The sequence below is a fragment of the Chrysoperla carnea genome, chromosome 4 (genome assembly GCF_905475395.1).
Source record: "Chrysoperla carnea chromosome 4, inChrCarn1.1, whole genome shotgun sequence".
NCBI lineage: Eukaryota > Metazoa > Arthropoda > Insecta > Neuroptera > Chrysopidae > Chrysoperla > Chrysoperla carnea.
In genome coordinates, this window is record NC_058340.1 from 40379558 (window position 1) to 40401878 (window position 22321).

Genomic DNA, 22321 nt, shown 5'->3' on the forward strand with positions numbered 1-22321 from the left:
ATAAATGATCAATCTTATACCAGATATTCTACTCTGTTATTTGTTTAGTCATTCCATAGACCAGTGCGATTTTGACTGCTTAACGGCATTAATAATTTTCCAAATATCTGTCAAATAACTTCAATAGTTATTCCGCTATTGATTCTTCTTCTGTCTGATGATTCTCATTTTCTGATGAGACAAAGGAGACTTTCAAAGTTTTGGTTCAATTACAACCAATCCAAATTTTCATTTTACAAAAGCGACTTTAAAGCTTTTTAAAATATATTTTATATATGAGGAATTTTTCTTCAGCTTTTTGAGCGGCAGTTAAGCTGTTTGGTCATTTTTACTGGAAAATCGAAAGAGAAAGAATTTTCTTTAACCAACCTTCTCAAAAGAAGTTTGTAATTTTTTGTGTGTTTGTACTGACGCATTCATTTTCCAATATATTCAGCGGTAGCTTAACTATATGAGTGCACCCTATATACATTAAACATAGTTTTATATACACATGAGCACATAACAGGTACTATAACTGTGAACTACTGAAGATGGGGAGCTTACGTTCAATTGTGTGGATTTTATGGGAAGAGATAATTTATATTTTATACTTTATATGGAGTGTATTTTTGTAAATATTCGAATCAAAACTATATTTTTTTTTAATTTTTACAAAACACTATAGATAATAGGAGAATTAATTTGGTTTTTGTCTTCGATTTTCATAAAAAATATCTCATTTTCTAGTTTAATTTTCACCCATAAATATACAAATCTCATCTGACGACTAGACGAGCTTTTTTCGATAAATATCTAGAATCACAGCGAAAGATAAGTTATTTCGTACAATGATTTTTGACGATATATCAAGTTATACGCACCCAATTGCTCGTTAAAATTTATTTGTTTCACATTTGTATAAAATATATTTTCAATAGTTATTTTAACCCAAAAGGAAAAAAGAAAGAAACATCGGATTCTTCTTACAATTGGATGGACAGTTTCTAAGACATCAACTAAAATTTTCCATGGGAGATGTTTCCCGGAGCCGTTTCCCAGTCGATTTGTCGTTCAATCGTTAAATCGAATATTTTTTTTGCATCTGAACTATTAAGTGTTTGCCATATATCCATACTTTTCCGCCCACTCTATAGTATCCATATTTAGAAAAAAAATATTTTTGTCTCTACAAATATATGGTAACAAAAAAAGGAAAGACAAATGAAACAAAACGACAACGATGAAATTTACACTATATATATACATATATGCCGACCGATCCCGTTGTGTTACCTCAGCAACCCCACTTATACTGGCAAAGAGTAAGGTGAGATGTTATATCTATCATTTTGCAGTTTCCTTGTAAGTCATTCTATAGTTTCTCTGAAGATGTTTATTTAATTGGATTTATTTACTTAGCATTGCTTGTATTGCGAAGAGGGTATTTTATTAGAATGCATATAGGCTGAAGATTGATTATCAAGGTGGTTTTGTTTTCGAATAAACTAAAGTAATATTATCTTTAAGAAAATAAAAAAACAAAAAAAAAAACAAAAAATACTAAAAAATTTTGAGTCTTTTGGATCTCTATTCCCTATTGGCGATTCAGTTTCGATACCATATTCTAAGTTAAACATAACATAAAATTTTATGGGAGTAAAGTTTCAAATACGCAAAATGTTTATAAACTAAATTTTACAATTTTTTTCTTATTTTTTATGCTCTATCTTTATTTTTAAATGTAAGAGAGAAAAAAAAGTTTCATCACCGCTAGTTATTAAAAAGTCATCCGGTTATCCAGATAGATCCGAGTCATTTAGCTGAAGCTCAGAGTAGTTGATATCTACTAGAGAATCTCGTGGATATTAAATGTTTCAATGTCATATATGCTATCAGAATATGCTGTTTCAACATATTATATATATATATATATATATATATATATATATATATATTCTCTAGTAGATATATATATATGCTTAAAGTAAACAATAACAATTATATGTTGAAACAGCATATCCTTGTACAATTTGTACAATCGGAGGACGTGATCTTGGACACTAACGTATGGTCAATGGTACATTGTGATATTGATACATGAGTCACACTTCATGATTGAGGAGTAACAGAGATCATTTACATTGTGCATTTTTAAAAGAACACATGAATGTAAATTTTGATTCTTGGTACTTACAACTTCCCCTGTGCTGTTTGTATACACATTTTTCTGTAGATTGTTTGTGTATACGTCGTTGAACCCAGTGAGAGGGTATATTATTATACATCTCCCCATACGATATATCTCATCCTTTTACTATTTATACGATATAAATATTATTTTATCTACACACCAGGAAAAAAAACTGGTGTTGTGTGTCGTCTCATAAATATCCCACAAAAAACCAACCACTTTAACTATGAATATCGCTTGTCGCTACGAATACATTCTATACATGTATACACGGGTGTATTTATATCATGAAACATTAAAAATACTAAAAATGGGGAAAGTACATACAGTAGCGAATCTGAAGTAGCTGTTACGTATATGACTTCTAATTTACATACATTACAACAAGTTTGTGGAAGTTGATAGTTTTTAAAGTGTTTAAGATAATCGCCTAACGTTATAAATTGGTAGTACATAGTCGGTGTGGTACTGAAGTCGTGTGAGTGCGACCCCTGTAGTCCAAATGACTTACTTTCCAGAGGCCCAAGAAAACTTAATCCCGGCAAAAATTTCATCCTTTTTGTAAAAATTTTTTATTACATGTAATTAGCACGCTGTTTAAATAGTGGCTTGATTCAAACACTTCATATTGTCAACTTTGGGATGGTTTTCTTAAATTTAAAACCCCTCCAAAATATCTGTCTTATTTAGTTTTATTTTTAAAATTACCCAAACTTTCGATTAATGTTTGTTTGCTTATTATTCACACACTTCTTTTGGTCCATATTTTTTTACACCTTCCTATTATGCGCAGTATCTAATGCCCCCGATTTCTCAGACAAACACATGAATAAAAAATGCTCAGGTGTTAAGTAGATACTATATCTAAAAATTTAATGATGCATCAAACACTTCATAAAACTTGCAGCATTAGCTTTCCGATTATAAAAGATTTTTATAAAAGAAAAACTTGTAAGACTAAGCACAATGAAGCCACACAATAATTCTTTAAGGTATAATATTTTTTTACAGCGAAAAATGCGAATTTTAGCAAAATTTACATTATTTTTTGTTAATATTATTATTTGTATATTATTTTACGATGGAACTTCAGGGGCTAAATTTTTCATTACCCAAAAATTTGGATGCGTTTTCTTTAATAAAACTGCAAGTGGTTCCACATCTTCAGTTATAACTATTATAATATAAATATTTATTATCTATAGTTATAACCAAAAAAAATTTTCTCATAGTAAAAAATATTTTTACAATACAAAAAAAGAAGTTATTTTTATACTGAGTTTGATAATAACTTCAAAGTATTATTTTCATTCACTTTGCAATATCGTCAAGTTGTCAAAACAAAATTTCCGTATGTTAATTTTTTAAGAATATGTTAGTGTAAAGCTTTAATTTCAAATAATTTAAAACAAAAGGGTATGTGTGTATGTATTATATATGTAGACACGTTAAAAGAAATTTTTGTATAACAAAGTCTATATCTAGAATATTCTCTATGAATACCCTATTTTCGACAACAAAGTTATTTGAACTAATTTCATTTTACTTTCAAATTATGTAAATTCTTTGGGCGCGTCGTCGAAAACATTATTTTGTATCGTTATAAAATAGTTGTCCAGTATTATTGTTGTGTTTATACAAAAACCTTATGTGACATGGTTAAAATAACTGTACCATACTTGTTCGGTGCAGATCAGACCACCAGACGACACAACAACTTTATACTAAACAATTTATGAAAACAAGGGCAATTTTATGACAACATAAAAGCATTGGCTAAAATTAGCCATTAACCCTATTTAAATAACGAACTACTACCTACCCGCAAAAGATAACGACAAAGTATTGAAATACAAGTAAAATTTACAAAATTTTAGAAAACATCAACAAATTTTTCGAGTACGGAAACCTCAACTCGCATTTGAAACATAGCTTAGAACACTCTCCATCAAATTACCTTTCAAACAAAACCAAAAATATCTAAATCAGTTCATTCGTTTAGGAGCTACGATGCCACAGGCAGACACACACACATAACGGTCAAAGTTATAACACCCCTTTTTTTAGTTCGGGGGTAAAAATTTGTTTTATTGACATACTTGGTTTTTTATAATCAAAAAATAATATTATAAACTTGCCATTGTATCACATGTATGTTGCCATAAATACGCCTGGGAGGTGGTTCTTATATTCGTTCTCTACAAAGGTAATAGTTCAACCTTCTCTTGGTTAGGACATTTTTCTCGACAAAAGAAATTGAATTCCTTTTATTGACTTTATTTAATTTAGTGTTAATACTATATAAAATATTTTGTTAAATTGATGTAGGTATATTATTGCAAATGGTAAAGTTTTTATGAACCAGATTGTGTAATAAAAACATTCACAAAATAAAAGGAATGTAAATTTGTTGTAATGGTTTGACACTGTTGTAATATTAAAACATGTCCACCATTGTCTTTCAAAAACTACCTCTAAACTGTTTTTACACATGATATATTTATACAAACAATGATTATTATTTTCTTTTTATACAAAGAGTGACTATAAAATTGTAAATATTATATTTTTTTTAAATACTATGAGAGCATGATACAAGATAGAAAAGCCACCGCCTATTGTTTGGCACTCTCTTGAAACTGAAATCGGCCAAATCTTATTTACTTCTAACAGCTCCAAGTTATTTGACAAATAGTATAAGCTGTAAGCATCTCCTTTTTCTAAGTGATTCATACTCGCAGAGACGGTGCACCCTAGCATAACTTTGGGTAGATTCTTGTAAATATTTTTTAAATATTCCAATTTTGTACTTTCTAATGTAATATCCGCTCTTTAAAGGTAAGAAATAAAAATCAAAATTATCAGGGAATACCAAAATTTCATGAAAAGTGTACAATAACTAAAAGTTGAGATGCAACATATTCCCACCGTTCATATTCAAGCGATTTTTATTTCAAGCGTTTCCATGGTAATGAAACACTACTTTATTAATATAATTTTTAACCCCCGAATTAAAAAAATTGGCTGCTATAAATTTGACCGCTATGTGTATGTGTTGTCTGTCTATGTCATCGTAGTGCCTAAACGGATGAATCGATTTATGGTTTTGCTTGAAAGGTAATTTAATGACGAATATTCTTAGCTATGTTTCAAGTGCAAATTTAGGGTTCCGTACCCGAAAAAACTAAAAATTGGCGATGATCTTCCAAATTGGCTTAGTTTGGAAAATAGTTTAAGGAGAAGGGCAATTTAATGAAGAGTGTTCTTAGATATCTTTTGTAGAAAGCTGCAGTTTTGTTTTTTTCGACTCGAGTTTTACTTTTGTTTTTATTTGTCCGTTTAGTGGAAAATATTAGGAACAATAAAATCTCAATTATAAGCATTTAAAACTAAGCAAAATTCATAACACTCAAGCATGAAATAAGATTTTCTTTTACTTAACACCTGGCATATTAACAAAACTGATGTGGGTATTATCTTTTACGTTACACTTATGAATTTTGACATTAGCTAATAATTTATGAAAGTTAAAAAACAATGTATCAAATACATAAAATATAAAAAAGTTCCATGCAACTCCACACAGCCTCTATGTGTATCTATGTTTGCATAAGTAATATTACAGTATTGGATACTGTCAATGAGAATTATTGTGGGTATTGCCAACCAGTATGGGCCTGACACCTATACTGCATTGACCGTCCTCCGTAACTATTGATAATGTTACTATTCCCTCAATGGTCAAATCAGTATAGCGATCATACCGATGTTGACATAGTGATATCCACAAAATAATTTTTAACCGTGTTTGAACATTAAAGTATAGGGACAAATAATATTCCTATAATAACCCGAAATAATTTCTGTTGTTTCAATTGTCTCGCAAATAATGATTGCGTCTGAAAACTCCTTCCAACTGTTTTTGTGCCAATGACTACCCATTTTTGGACAAGGATTTAAAAAAAATCGTTATCATTGTCATCCAGAAAAAATTAAATCTTCGAGCTCAATGAGGAGCTGAAGAAGTGAATAATTTGATAATGGGCAAGTGAAGTGCGTGGTAAATGCGTGAAGGAGATGTACTCTCACAATAATTGAGGAAATGAAACATTCCCCGAAAAACACAAATAGGGTATCACAATGGGCCTTTGGCCGCCGCGTATATGGTCTGACAAACCTTTTAATTTTGTGTATGGAGGTCCTAAATGTGAAAATTTTCATGAAAAATGAAAGGTAAAATCTTCCATTATTTTTCTTTAAAAATTATAAATATTATTTTTCATATACGCTTTGTTTGTAATCAATCATTTTTACCATATATACAGTTTTTCACACATACTTAGTGAAGAATCACCATCCACCACACAGCCGAGAAGTAGTCGAAGTATAGCCAAGCCAACCAAACATTCTCAAAAGCCTACTAAACATAATTTATATTAGACATTAAAGAATTTTTTAAATAAAATTATGCATATACATCATTTTTTGTTTGATGCGTTAAAGCTCTTTTATATGCCAAAGTAAATCTTCTTTTGTAAACTCTAAGTTCTACTCATAAAAAATATAATAATCATCACGACTAGAGTAAGTAAGTAGTCATTTTTATTCAAATATTTGAATATTTTTTTCATTATAATTTAAAAAATAGAAAGAAAAGGTGTAACACCTACAATCCTTATATTATTACCCTGTGAAATTTAATTTATTATATCGGTCTTAAGTATGATGAAGTGTGTTTCAAGATCTTTTTAATCTTTTATTGATGTCTTGTGGTACCAGTTTGATAGGTAAATGATTTTGATATAAGAAATGAGCTTGGCAACGTCGCGAAAAAATTTATTTCCTGGCGATTTGATTTTAGATATTTCTTTTCTTTTTGATGTAAGATGAGATGAAGTATGTCTGACACATGAAGGCGGTTGCGGTTTTAATTTTAAAACTGGATACTTTTTGGTCACTAAAAGAAAAGGATACATTCAGACTCAACGGTTAATAAAAAGGATAGCTCAAACAAAATATTCGGCTGGTATTTTTAATTTGCTTCCTGTCAAATTATATTACCATATCAGAGAAAATGATTCTCAATTACTATTCTCCAACCTTATGGCACATTTTATATTATTTCACAAAATTTGGTAAAATATATATCCGGTATCCGGTAAATATTGCATATCCAAATAAAATTCCATAGCCGGTAAAATTCCAAGATGTTGATAGCGCATAAAATTTTTTGGTTAAAATTTTCCTTGACCATTTTGCATAAATGTTAATGAATAGTAGTTAGAAAGATCTGAATTTCCTCCCTTAACGTGTGAGTGGTCGCATACTTGTTGTCAGAAACTGAGACTTCAAAAAACTCCATGGAAAATAATCCAATAATGTTAAACCACATCTTTGGAATTTGGGCGTAGCTAATCTAATCTCTCTGAATTTTTTTAATTTATCTTTTCACATTTGATGAAGCTATCTCTTATAACAACTACAAGATCCTTAAACTTAATTGGCTAACAGTAAAAACACGTTATTTTTTCGCCGAGTCCTTCTGTTTTAAAAAACCTAAACTACCAGGTCTTTGGTTTTTCATTGTCAACACTCGACCACGCAAATGGGCAACCATTCAAACTTTTCGTTAATTTTATTGACACTTAATAAGAAACTTTATTCTATTTTCACTATTACTCGTTACTCGAAAGAAAATGACAAACAAATTCAAAAGATTTAATCTAATTCCCCTTTCCATTCGAATAATTTTTAGAGTTTTTGACAAAAATAGAGACAAAATTATCATTGTGTAAAAATAGATACAACATAGTTGTGTTAAAAAAACTTTTTTTTTAATGTAAAACAAAAATTTAAAAGTTATTTGTTTTTTCACCAGAAACAAACCATTTACTAAAATATAGGTATTTATTGTAAAAAATGAATATTCCCTAAATTATCAATCCCCTTTGCATACATAAAATATGAGAATAACTATCGTTTGATCACCAACTTACTGACCAAGCACAGCATCACCACATACAACTACTCGAATAAAACTGTAGAGTCCCACAATTGTTATACAAAACCAAGATAAAATTTATACATACATAGAATTGTTCATTTTTTTACAGTATGAACTGCATTATTACAGTAGTATTTTTTTTCAAGAAATGCATGTACAATTACAAATGATACATTCCTATGAAAGTGATATAAATAGAAGATGACATATGCTAATACTCCAATCATGTTAGGGTTTCATTTCGGAATAAAACAAAATAAGCTCAATTCTTGTACGAACCTTTTTTTTTGGTTAGTATAGATGTTGTCCCAAAATTTTAAATCAAACGTCGCAAATATCAGTTTTTTTATAATATAGAGGGTGCAGAGCAAGAAGCGCTCACCTTAACGTACTTCAGTACTGAGTCAATATTTAGTATTTAATGAATAATTAAGTAAAAAACCGTACAATAGACAGGATCAATCTTGAATCCTAGTCTATTATGTGGTTTTTTTTACTTAATTATTCAATAAATATTACTTAAATAATTATTTAATACCTAATATTTATAGACCCTGCACTAAGGTACGTATAGCTGAGTTCTTCATATTCTGCGCCCTCTATTTTTAAAACGGTCCAACGCATTAAAACAGGTTTCAACCAAATTTGTAAAGAATTTTATCTTCTACAACTTTTATAACAAATGTTAATACGCGTTCAAGACGCTCAAAATAACGTCTCAAAATAATCTTTAGTTAAGAACAGGAAGGCCGATTTACTATGCATATATAAATGTCATTTTTTTATTTTAATATTTAATCTAGATTAAGACCAAGTCAAGCTTGCTTTCTTAATACTTTCTATCTTACTTCTCAGAAATATTTGAAGAAACTTTTATTACAGGCATGATGTTCATACTATCTTAATATAAATTTTAATCAATGTTAAAAGATTGTGAGTCAAAGTACTTTTTGCTGTTCTTAATCCGTCAGCACTCGCATTATGAGCATTTCGCTCACGCTTGATTTAAAGCATAAATAACTTTTATTTTTCAAATGGTACATGTGGTTGAAACTTTATCTATATTCATTAATTTTATCTATTTTCGAACTATGCATTTTTCAGATTTTTTCAACCAATCTACAGGTTTAAAAAATAGATATTTTTCAAGCATTTCAGAAATTATGATCTTTTTTTTCACTACGTGCATAAACGCGTAACGTAAAAAGTATTATGTTAGCATATTTTCGGACCAGTTCGTATACTTCCGTAGATTGAATGTTTTTTTGTCTGTCCGATAGGAGTACGTGATTTGTAAAAATAACGAAATAATTAATAATTATGAATCAATTTTAATAAAAATTTGTATTAATGCCGATAACGATGATGTATAGTCTATGTCATTAAAAACGCTCGAATTAAAACATTCTAAGTGTTACTATTATAACATAACATATGATGAGTACGCTTAGATGTTTTAACTGTTGTGATTTTTATGGAATCAAGTATAGGTACGTCTTTTTTAAAATTATTTATGTTATAATAACTTATAAATAAGCATTTTTATTTTCTATATAAAATATAAGACGCATGTGCAGAACGTGCGGGAAATCGCTCATCACGCGCCGAAAGACTACCAAACGATTACGCGAATGCTGGCGGGTTAAATATCTCAACGCATCCTCTGGTCTAAGTGTGTCTCTTGAATAGTCATTCTTACCTAATCTAATCTAGCATGGGTGTTAATTGCCCAACATATTTGTAACATTCTGTTTTAAAAATATATGTACATATAAAATTCATAAATAGTATAATGCATTTTCAGCATTTTCATTTTCTAGTATTGTTACAGTTGTATAAGCTCAACATTCTATGTTACCTAATACCAAATATATTACCTAGAGTCATGTATGAATGTTATATAGTCAGGGAATACGTATAAACTTATATATATTTATATAGAAAATAGTATATATCGCAAATACACAATAAAGTTATTATGTTATGGTTGATTTTACTATAAAAGGTTTGTGATACGAAGAGTTTTATCATTCTGAAAATATATTTACATTTTATAGAAAGGTTGTCAAGGTCGACTTTATTTTAAGCTTATGTCTCATAACTATCATTATAGCGAATAGAGTCGAGATCAAAAGAAAGATTCTATGAAAAAATGAAAAAGAAGAAGAAGCTCTTTGAATAAGAAAAGGTATTCGATAGAAAAGTACATATTTCTGAAATTTTAATGTTTTATTATTAAGAATTACCATTTCAGAGACCGAATTAGCTACTAGCCGTTATCTTCCAAATATTTCCACCATAATTTCAATAATTCATCCATATTTATATTATAAATGTGAAGTAAGAATGTTTGTTTGTCTGTTTGTTTGTTTGTTTATTACGCTTTCACGCAGAAACTACCGAACTAAGGAAACTGTACAATAATATAGCTCATACATCAGAATAACACATGAGCTATAATTTATAAAGATGTATTTAAAAAAAATTAAATTTAATCTGACATTTTACTGCTTCATTTATGATCATCACTTTGAACCATAAATTCAAGATTTCTGTAAAAATTTAAAATAGAAATATCAAACAATTCATGGCCATTTTTTCTGATATACTGTACATATATTTTAACTGTGTAAAAAAATCTCTACGAGTGTTATGGAAGGAGGATAAGTAGATCAAGTCGAGGAGGAGGCTTTTAAGCAGTAGTGAATACTTTACTCAGTATACTTATCGTGATGATTGTACAATTCTTTTTCAATTATATACAAAATTTGAAACCATTTTCTGAATTTCTTAGCCACTGATTGCAAAACACATGTTTTGCTATGACTCTTTAATTTCACGAAAATTTCATTACAATACTAGAAAAATTAAATCAACAAACAAATTTTAGATAGATAGCACAACTTAATTATTGCAGTTAGCAGACCTAGTTAACAAACCAACCTAGACGACTTTCTCTTACGTACGAGCTTTTCTACTGGCCAAGTTCAAGCACGTTTTATAACGTTTAAAAAAATATGTAAATTTATTCGAATATTACTACAATATAAAAAATTTGTATGCTTAATTTCGTTTTACATTGTAGCGTATTTGTAATCACAATTCCTAAGGCAATTCAAATTATATTTTAATTCGTCGGATATGAGATAGAAGGAAATTTTTATTGAAAATAATAGATTTTTCAAGTTTTCAAGTATAAATTTTAATTAGGTACCTATTGAGTTATTTTAATTGATTAATCTTTATATATTATAAATGCGAAAGTAAGCATGTTTGTTTGTTTGTTTGTTTGTTTCTTTATTTGTTTGTTTGTTTGTTTGTTTGTTACGCTTTCACGCTAAAACCAGCGAATGGTTTTTAATGAAACTGTACAGCAATATAGCTATCAGAAAAACACATGAACTATAATTTATAAAGATATATTTTAAAAAAATTAAAAAATTTAATTTAATTTGACATTGGACATTACCATAAATTACAGATTTCTGTAAAAATAGTCAATATAAAATATTTCACGGCCATCTTCTCTGATATACTCAATGAATCATTACTATTATACATTTAAAAAATTGAAAACTATACATATATTTAACCTGTGTAAAACAATCGTTACCATTATTTCGAGTGTTATAAGCGAGAGCAATCTTTATCAATCTTTACTTTTAAACCCAGCGAAGCGGGTGGGTATCACTCTAGTATAATTATAAACTAATAATTGAATTAAATATTTATCAATGCATTTCAGCCTTTCTAAAGGAATTTTTGTATTTATTTCGATAGAACATTATTATTAATTTTACGTCGATTTAATACTTTTTGCTTGGAAATTTTCTAAAATATATTTGTAATATTACGTTTCTAACATCTGAAACATTCTGTGTATTAAATCACACACTTCCTAAAGCATTGCTTGTCGGTTGATATTTTGTTAAAACCAGCAGTTTTTTGTCAGTTTTAAAGAAAGCGCAAAACTGTGTGGGGGGTAACTATGAAACGACGCACCTTCGAAAAAAACATAGTTCTACCGGGTGCCCACAACACATTTCACTATTTTTATGTTAATTTTTTTAATTAAATTTTGTAATAGTTGTCAGTGATTGAAATCGATTTTGATTGATTCTCGTTGTAACATATTAAAGTTTCTCATGTTAAAAAGTTAAGACAATATAATTTATTTTTTGGGCCATATAAAGCCTTTGATAAATCTACGTTTGATTTCATACTACTTTATACACCCATGCTGTTTGGCTGAAAATGATGGCATCGGCTTATCTCTACTAAGACGATGGATATTACAAAATTGGTACATTACAAAAACCGTTTTGATAGGATTTTTAAATGGTGCAATTTTCATGGTTACTTTTTGAAAAAATTCATAAAATAATTAAAATCAAGCTCTGAAAATAATTTTAATACGATATGAAAGATCTAAAGATCTAATAATCAGAGATGTTTTTCAGAAACCAGCCGCATAACCTATTCCTTAAAGAATTAGGTTTTCTTACGAATTATTTTGGTTTATAATGACTTTGTTAACATATCTATTAGCAAACTAGCAAAACACCAAAATATATGCCAACGTTTCCACAGTAATTATATTGCTTCCAAATGAATTATAACATAGTTCAACTGTAATAGTATTTAATATTTCAATTTCTGGTAAAACTATTACATAGTTGTGAGATTTATAAAACGATAAACACACTGAAAATGTATGGTTTACATATACTGATAGTTATGTATACGTGTGCATGGTTGCCTGATTTGATTACCTTGTTTTAGAATTTACTGGATTTTAATTATATCAGCAAATATGTGTCAACATAGTGGTTTCAAGTTTAATTGCTTTTATTAAACTAAACGATATCGAATTCAGTTTGTTGCACATTATGTATGTATACAACACGTACCGATGTACAGAAAGTTTCATAGTATTACAGGAAAATGAATGAGTTAAATATTAATTAAAAAATTTACATTAATATTTCGTTAAAGGTTTGAAGTTTGCAAAAATGACCAACGAGTTCGCAAAGTTTACGGACGGAAGTGATTCTATGGGAGATAAAATTAGATTTTCTCGATAGAAATCACATTTAAACAACCGGCCGAACTCAGTGGTCGAGCAAGTAAGGTCGCCCTATTAGCTCAGTTGGTTAAGGCGTAACCAATTCCGTCCGCGATATGCTTAGGGTTGCGGAATTGAATCCTGCCGTCGCAACAAAATTAATTTAATTAATAGTTGTGATGGGCTGGTATATGCATGAAGGAGGCGCACTCAGCCTCTGTAATTGAGGAGCTGATAAATGAAATTATCAACGTAAAGGTGGTAAAACACATATATGGTATCACAATGGGCTCTATAGCCTAAGTGTGTCCTTCGTGGACAGTCAATATAACCTAACCTAATCTAAGTAAAGGCGCAATCGCCAATTGTTCAAAGTTATTTCAAAATAAAGAAAAAGCAAATATTATTTTTCCCTGTTCCCCTTATGGCTTGGACCGACACATAATTAGAATGTCTTTTTCGTACGTTACAAAAGATAACATCAGTCTGTTCTGAATAAATTTTCATGTTTCTTTTCTTAAACGTTGAATGCTTTCGTTAATCAAATTATCCCATTCAATAATATCAGTTAGTGTGGCATTTACAGGAATGAAAATGAAATACATAGTTTACTCGTATATAAGCTTAATTTTGTGTCGTCAAACACTTTTCAAATTTCAATATTTAGATCAGTTTTTTGTTGCTACTAAGCACAAATGAATCTTGGCTTAGTTAATAAATTAATTTTTTACCACAAATAAAATGGTATGATTCTTATGGGTGTATGCCATACGTCGGATATTCAACAACCCACAATACGAATCATTTTGCAAGCATCCGATATTCGAATTCAACTGAAAGCTAGATTTAATACTTTTTAGCCTCCCATCTTCATTTTGCAACTAATTTGGTTGCAACTAGGCTCTTCATATTCCTTTTTTGAACAAAATGATCTAAATATAAATACCTACGGGAACCGACAGGGTTTCAATCTGGTTGCTTGGTTTGGGTTCTTAAGTGCTGGCATGTGCGAAGGGCCATAATAGAACTTTCAATACTAAACGAAATGTTTAAAAATATGTTTTACACCCTGTATATGATAAAATCATATGGGAGTACTTACTACACATCATGGTAATCGATTTTTTTACGATTCAATAAATATTTTACAGATAATTTAAATAGATTGTAGTGTATATCGCGAACGGTGAGATTCACTACATATGTATACGTAAAAAACTATTATATGATGTTTAAAAAGATTATAAAATAAAAAATAAAATTTTTATCCAAATTAATTGTTAATTTAACGGAAGTTTTGTTATAGAAATTATTCATTAAATTTTCTTAACCTAATATGCAAATAATCAAAAATTATTGGAAAAAAATTTGGTTGCGGAAATGTTTTAAATTACGGAGCTTTTTGTTGATAATGTATACTTTTCCACAAAATCATTGCTGTAACAGAACTTTCTACGAAACCATTTTAGCTTTTCGATTTTTGGAGATAAAGATCCAGCTTGAAAAAGCCAATTTTTTTAAAAAATCTAGTGATCTAATGATTTTGTTACGTTTTTTGTACGCAACCTATCGTGCGCACCATTCACTGTTTAGTAATACGTGGGTAGAACTTTATACTTGATATGATTAACATTGAACGTATAACACATACAAAGCATCTATTGTTTTAAACTGATAATATCCTGACGGACACAGCAACAGATAGATGTGTAGTTATTACCCACTGATACGAAATGACTACATAGCATCGAACGTCTCCGGGTTTTTTAGGTCTACCATATATAAATTATACTCCACAGTGCGTATAACACACAGACAAAGCATCTTTTGTTTGAAACATCTGAGCATCTTTTTGTCATTACTTGTATTAATATCACTTAATTTAAGTTTAGTTTTAGTTATTCTACTGTAGAACTGCAAAAATTAATTGTTGATGTTTTGTTATGACGTTTTTCAATACTTGAAAGAATCTACAGATGGCGACTCAATTAAAATTAATATGAAATGTAGCCAATTATTTATTAGTATTAGATGTAGCTCACAGATGGTGCCACTGTCTCTGCATATATACAGATTGTATACATACATGTAATAAATAAAAAATACTGTTGTTTTTTATTATTTACATAATTTTTTCTAAAAATAATGATTGATAACACATCTAGACATAAATGTGGAACTACAACATTTCATTTCATGTCAAAATCTTTTGTATTTTTTTTGTAAAGTTTAGAACCAAAAAGTTACATTTTAACCTAGTATAGGCTCGCTTCGCTCGCCTGATCAACCGTCAATGACTCGCCACATACTTTCCAGCAGATTTTTTTTAAATATTTGACGCGACTCTAGAAATGTTTAGTCTCCGATTTATTGTTAACCATAAAAATACTGTAAGCCAAGCTAAAATAATTATTAATAAAAATGTGTATCCAGTATTGATTATCTAAAACATAGGAACAGCTTCGTTTAATTTAATGAATACTAACAATTAATGAATATGCTAACAATATTATGATTTTATCTTTATTATCTTCTTTAAACTAAATTTAATTTCTATTATCGATAAAATGTATAAATAATATTGCGTGATCAAAATCACTTTAATCGTTAAGTAGTTAAACAATATGTATTTTACTGTTAAAAATGTTTACGGCATATAATTTTCTGTTAATAAAATATAAATTTTTTTATCGTTTATACAAAGTGGTTTTTTACGATTTACTTCTACAGATGATGTTAATTAATTGAAAATATTTTCGAGAGTTTTGAGATTGTATATAAGAAACTCTGTGGCACAATAATCAAAAGTTTATTAAATTAGGTACTTTTGATTTTATTTTTAACCCCCAAAATAAAAAAAGGGTGTTATAAGTTTGACCGATATGTGTGTGTCTTTGTGTGTGTATGTCGGTCTGTGGCATCGTAGCGCCTAAACGGATGAACCGATTTTGACTTTTTTGGTTTCGTTTGAAAGGTAATTTAATTTTAAGAAAGTTAATTTAATGGAGTGTATGTCTTTGTTAATACTTTGTTAATAGTATTCCTTCATTGTCACCAACTCAGTGGCTTTACCACTAGAACTAGTTGTTTTACTCTTCTTTTTCCCTATAATTTTTTTAGTTGATTCTTAAATGGTTTTCTATCGTCTTTTTGACGGATTTGAGAATTGATAGTTGGCAAAACTATATTCCTTGCAGAATAAAGTAAATTATAAACAGCCATGGAGTTTTATTTCAAGCCACATAGTTTCTAAAACTTTTTAAGAATATTTAATATTATTTAATGATGATTATTTTTTATGAGTGACGTTAAGTTGGTATTATTGATAAAAATTGTATGTTGTAATGGTTTACCTTATGACTTCCGATATTCATTACCCGTTTATAGTCCATTGGAACAACTGTTTAACCTTAGATATTTTTAGAAAATATTACCACCAAAATTCTTAAGAACATTAATAAAAAGTATACTGAAATATGATAACATTGACAAAGAAATATTTTTCCTAGTTTCAAAGCTTTACGACAATTAAATATGGGTGAGAAGTAAAACCTATTTACTGTTGAACAATTTCATCTTTTTATACCATGTGTATATGAAATATACATAGTACTTATATTATTATACCATGTATAAATATACATAGTATATTAAGTTTAGTCTCAAGTATGTAACGCCTAAAAACATTGATGCTACGAAAAAAAATTTCGGTATGGGAGTTCATAGAATCATCTAGTCCATTTCCGGTTGTCTGTCTGTCTGTCTGTCGTCTGTTCGTCTGTCATCACGATTACTCAAAAACGAAAAGAGATATCAAGCTGAAATTTTTATAGCGTGCTGAGGAGGTAAAAAGTGAGGTCAAGTTTGTAAATGAGCAACACAGGTCAATTGGATCTTGGGTCCATAGGACCCATTTTGAAAACCGTTAGAGATAGAAGAAAAGTTTAAATATAAAAAATGTTCCTTATAAAAAAATAAATAACTTTTTTTTGAAACATTTTTTCGTAAACATCATTGTCTATCCGTGAGAGCGCAAATTATGCGCAAATTGTATAGTATGTATATTATGGCTATATCAGTTATATGTGTGTGACATGTATGTGTGTGTAATGTGCCAGAGTAATCAACACTGTCTATACATGGTATTTCAACAATTAACTCAGGCAATTGTTTGTTTTCACTTGTTTATTTATAAAAAGAAAAAAAAAACATTCACGACAATTTTCCAGAAAAATTAAAAATCATCAAGTTTTTAGCAAAAACTTTTAGACTTCACATTGTTAAACAAAAACAAATTCATGAAAATAAAAAATACAAAATACAAAAAAAAAAAAAAAAGACACGAAATAAAAACATTTTTATTTTATTTTAAAAATGTTTTTCTCGTTTTAATTAATTAATATTTTTATATGGCTTTTAAGGTAAAATTTTTTTTTCTTTACGATCTACTACAACAAATGTCTGCTGGGTAACTTTTTTATGTATTTTGTATTTAATTAAGCAACAACATGAACCCAAACGGGGGTAGATAAATGCTTATACAGCTATCATACGCGTATAAACATCATTCATGTAACTATGTTAAACGAAAGGGGAAGTTGCCAAGGTAGGTCCTCTATTTTGGTAGGCCCACTGCAATTAATTACTTTTCACATAGGACTTTTCATATTGTTTCGGACATACTTCAATCAAGTAAAGTCATCTATCCTAGTCAAAAAGCACTGTTTGATACAGATAAAATATATTAGATGTTCTTAGATTGAATAATTTTTTGACCATTGTCCGAAACAAAACCAAGTCGATGAAAAGGCCTATTCATTCGAATTTCGATGAATTTTGTTGTTTATTTTTTCCAAAGACAATGAGCTCACTTCATGCCATTACAAGTGTTAATAATACAAGGTCTTTGGAATAAGTGACATCCGAATTCAAAAAAAAGTTTTCGTGTATGAAAGTGAAACAGAAATGAGAGAAAAAGTGGAGTGCATGCTTAAAAATTCCGATAATCTAATGTCATAATGCGATCGGTTACGCTAAGTAGTAATAGGACAACGTTCACTGTTGTCAAGGTTAAGCCATTTTAGAAATTTAGGTAAGCCCATCTGATTTTGGTACTACAATAGGAAATTAACATGATCTGGGTAATAATGAGAGCATATCAATTAGGAAAATCACATATCTTGTATTTTTTTTACGCCACAATATGGAAAAGGTCGTAGAGCCGATCGGAACATTGTGACACCGTGATACCCACTTCAATGTCGTAAAACTTGTTATGATTTAATTTAAAACTTTCAACTCTCAATTTCGTGGCTTTTTGGTACGAAAAGCTACGTACCAAATATATTTTGAATTTTTTTTAAATTTTTGCTCTTTTAACCATAAGGTATACTTTTTAACCATGTCAAAAGTATACCTTTACAATGCACACAACCTTAATATAAAATAAACATATATAATATACTACCTGCTAGGGATAATTAATACCTACATAATAGGCAATTTCAATTTTTCTTTAATTCAATAATAAGTAATAAGTGTAAATAATCCCATTATACAATTTCTATAATAATTTCCTTATAACGTCAAGGATTCAATATGACAATTATAAATGAGCTTATTCTTAAAAAAAAAGCAATGCTACAAAACCACTACGCGCATAATAGAAATTGGAATAAGATTATTCTATTTTAAACCAAAAACATATTTATTACTTTTTGTTTTTGTTTACTTTTGTCATGTTTACGATATTTATTTACATCATGGTCTCTCGATTATAATTGATGATTTTTAATATGATACATACAGCGTAAACTAAATATTGACAAATATATTGTCTAGTAATCTTTATTAAAGAGAATTGAAAGAGAATCAATTCTCTTTAATTAAAAAACATATTTTCTAAGAAACACTTTTTCTAGTATGCTTTTCTTTACTGCGCTAAGAATCGAGTGTTTTTTCTTAGAATTTTCAACTTTTTTTCTTAGATTTTTTCTTATTACCTTGTGTTATTGACAATTTTTTATTTAAAGAGTATATAATAGACAGACACTTAAAGATGTACGGGCGCCAGGACAAAATTGGCTAAAAAGCTTGATTTTTTTACATGAAGTTGATGAACTAAGTCTAAATCAATTTTGGAAACTTTTGGGGTGGAGGGGGTTGCCCGATTATTTAAATAAAGAAAAGACTTCAAAATTAGGCATATTTAATATTATGTTAGGTTATATTCTTTGTCCACGAAGGACACTCTTAGGCTAAAGTGCCCATTGTGATAAAATATATGTAACCACTCAATCATTTCAGAGGCTGAGTGTACCTCCTTCATGCATACTCTTTGTTATACATATATTCTTTCTTATGATGGCGAGAATTGAAGCCACAACCCTAGGTATACCGAGAAAGGAATTGATTGCGCTTTCATCAACTGAGCAACAAGGGTTGACATATTTAACATTGGTCTTATGGGAAAACGGGATATGGATGTTTTCATAAATTTCTCCAAAATTAGTAGATGGAAATTAAAGAAAAAAACTATTTAAATTAAAGTTAAAACCTTACTAAATTATTGAAATAAAAAAAAAACCCGTTGTGTTCGACTTTTTAAGGATGTATGAGCACGGTAGTGAGGACACAAATTAAAAAATATATATATTCAATTTTGATGGCAATTATGTTATAAAGTGACAATTTAAGTTGAAAAGTATGAATAAAATTTTTCGATCTGCAGTAATTTTCAAAATTTAGATTTCGATATTTCGGCAACCAAGGGAGATATCGAAAAAATTCATCATCAAAGTTGAAAATAAGGACAAATAATTTCCACTACAATTCTAAACTTGCCCTAGCGCTCGTCCTACCTTAATAAATATTTTAAAAATAGAAAAAAAGGAGCTGTAAGTCATTCATTAATAAACTGAAGAGTGGGCATTTATTTTAAGATAAAGAAATATAACAGCTGTCCTACGCTTTTCTTGGTGTACTGATGTGAAATTAACAAAACTGTCTCTTACTTGTCTGAATAATAAAGTATATAAATAGTCTAACCCAAAACAATCGTACCTCAATTAAATTGTATTTGCAATTATATTAATTTAATTAAAATTTAACTAATTATAATTTAAATGGTTGAATTAATATTTTTTTTCTTTCCAGATCGGAGAAAAACCTAATTCTGAGCTACGTATTATTACTAGTACATTTAATAAAGTTCAATATAAAGGTATGTATTATTATAAATGTTGTATTTTACTTTCCTAAAACAATATGTCACCGAATGATTGTACTTTACGTCATATTGTCAACAGGTTGCATTGGGTATAGTTGACCTGAGGTGATTTAGCACGGGGGATAGATTTTTGATCAGTTTTGGTTGATAAATTTACAATTCTGCTTGTCGATGACATACAGGTTGAGTCATTTTAATCAATAATGGCTAATAGCTCGTTTTGTAGTTAACCAATCAAAAAATAACTTAAGCAATAATTGCTGAGTTTGATGGGGGACATCACGTTCTGACATCAGATTTGATCCAGTTCTTGGGCTTGTCTAATAGCCAATTTAGATACTAAACGGTAAGAGATAGAACACTTTAATATATAAAGTTGATCCTCAAAAAAAAAACTAACAATTTTTGTTCAAAATATTTTTTCGAAAAACGTTAGCTTTCGGAGGTACTGCAACTTAAAAATATGACATTATTGTATTTAATCGAACGAAAATATGCTGTTAGCTTGTCGAAAATTGTAGGCCAAAGCCATGAACACAGGAGAATATGCTCTACTACCCTTGACAACTTTTGGCTAAAGCATTTTTACGTAGTAAGAGTGTTTTTTTTTTTTTTTTTTTTTTTTTTTGCTTAAATGCAATAATGACTTATTTTTAACTTGCATTTCCTCGGAATCCTGATGATTTGTGAGTGACTGAAATTACATTCACTTGATGATTATGTTTCCTTATTATACCCAAGCTTGCTTACCCAAACAAGAAAGTAGATAGGTCCAAGTGTTAATGTATATGTTAGAAACGTGAAAGTCCTGCCCAAATGGGTAACTGTTTACGTCCACGGTCCAAAATATTACTCTATGTTCATGATTTATCCTCGCGTTCGAAGCTGCAGTTATTAGATAGTATACTTTACGAGTCAAAACACTTTTTCCATAACACTATCAGTTATGTATTTTTTCTACACATGAATTATGAATCCTCATTCCCGTCAACAGTTTCTTGAACCCACATTTAAATACAGTGTGTCAAATTAAATCGGCACCATTTGAAAAACTTTTTTATTCTTGTTATTTGAAAAAAAGTATTCTTGATAAGTAGTTCTGCATGGCCTAAAATGCGAAATGTAACAATCATCAGTAAGCTTTATGAAGAAAAGTTAATTCTAATTGTAAACTATGGTCAGATATTCAATATTATCGATATACCATTAAAAACAGATTTTGTTATTTTTAGTTACTTTTCTACGTGTTTTAGGCCGTGCAGAACTTTTCTTCAAGAATAACTTTTTTTAAGCCCCGAGTGTCTGTGTGTGTGTCTGTCTGTGGCATTGTAGCGCCTAAAGGCCTAAACGGATGAACCGATTTTACTTTTTTTTCATTTGAAAGGAAATTAAACAGAGAGTGTTCTTAGCTACGTTTTAGGTGCGAGGCTAGAGTTCTGTAGCCAAGAAACTAAAAAAAAAGGCCTGACATATAAGTAATTACTATAAAAATGAATGGTCAAATAAACCTGGCTCAATTCATTTCGAAAAGTGAAATGGTAAAATAATTAGGCAATTCACAGCAATAATTCAAAAGAATAAAGTCAACTCAAATATTTCAACTTCAATTAAAATATTTCCAAAAATTGGTCCCAAAAAATGATAGGTCTCTAAGTATCCTTTTCATCTCATCTGATGTCTTTGACCATCACTTTGATATTGATTAAAGAAGGAGTGTTATAAGTTTAAAGTGCTTATTTGTGCGTTTGTGTGTTTCTCAGTAGCATCGTAGCCCCTAAACGGTGGAACTCACTTGAGTGAGAACATTTTATAGCCAAGTTTCCAAAAATCCGTGTACAAGGAATAAATCGC

At 29.3% G+C, this 22321-nt stretch overlaps 1 protein-coding gene across 1 annotated transcript in view; it reads left to right on the forward strand.

The window, feature by feature from the left end:
* LOC123298003 (carbonic anhydrase-related protein 10) overlaps positions 1-22321 on the forward strand; it is a 437349-nt gene that overhangs the window by 341366 nt on the left and 73662 nt on the right. The window contains exon 6 of the mRNA XM_044879852.1: positions 20398-20464. Within this exon, the coding sequence (XP_044735787.1) occupies positions 20398-20464 (67 nt within the window). The remainder of the gene's footprint in view (positions 1-20397; positions 20465-22321) is intronic.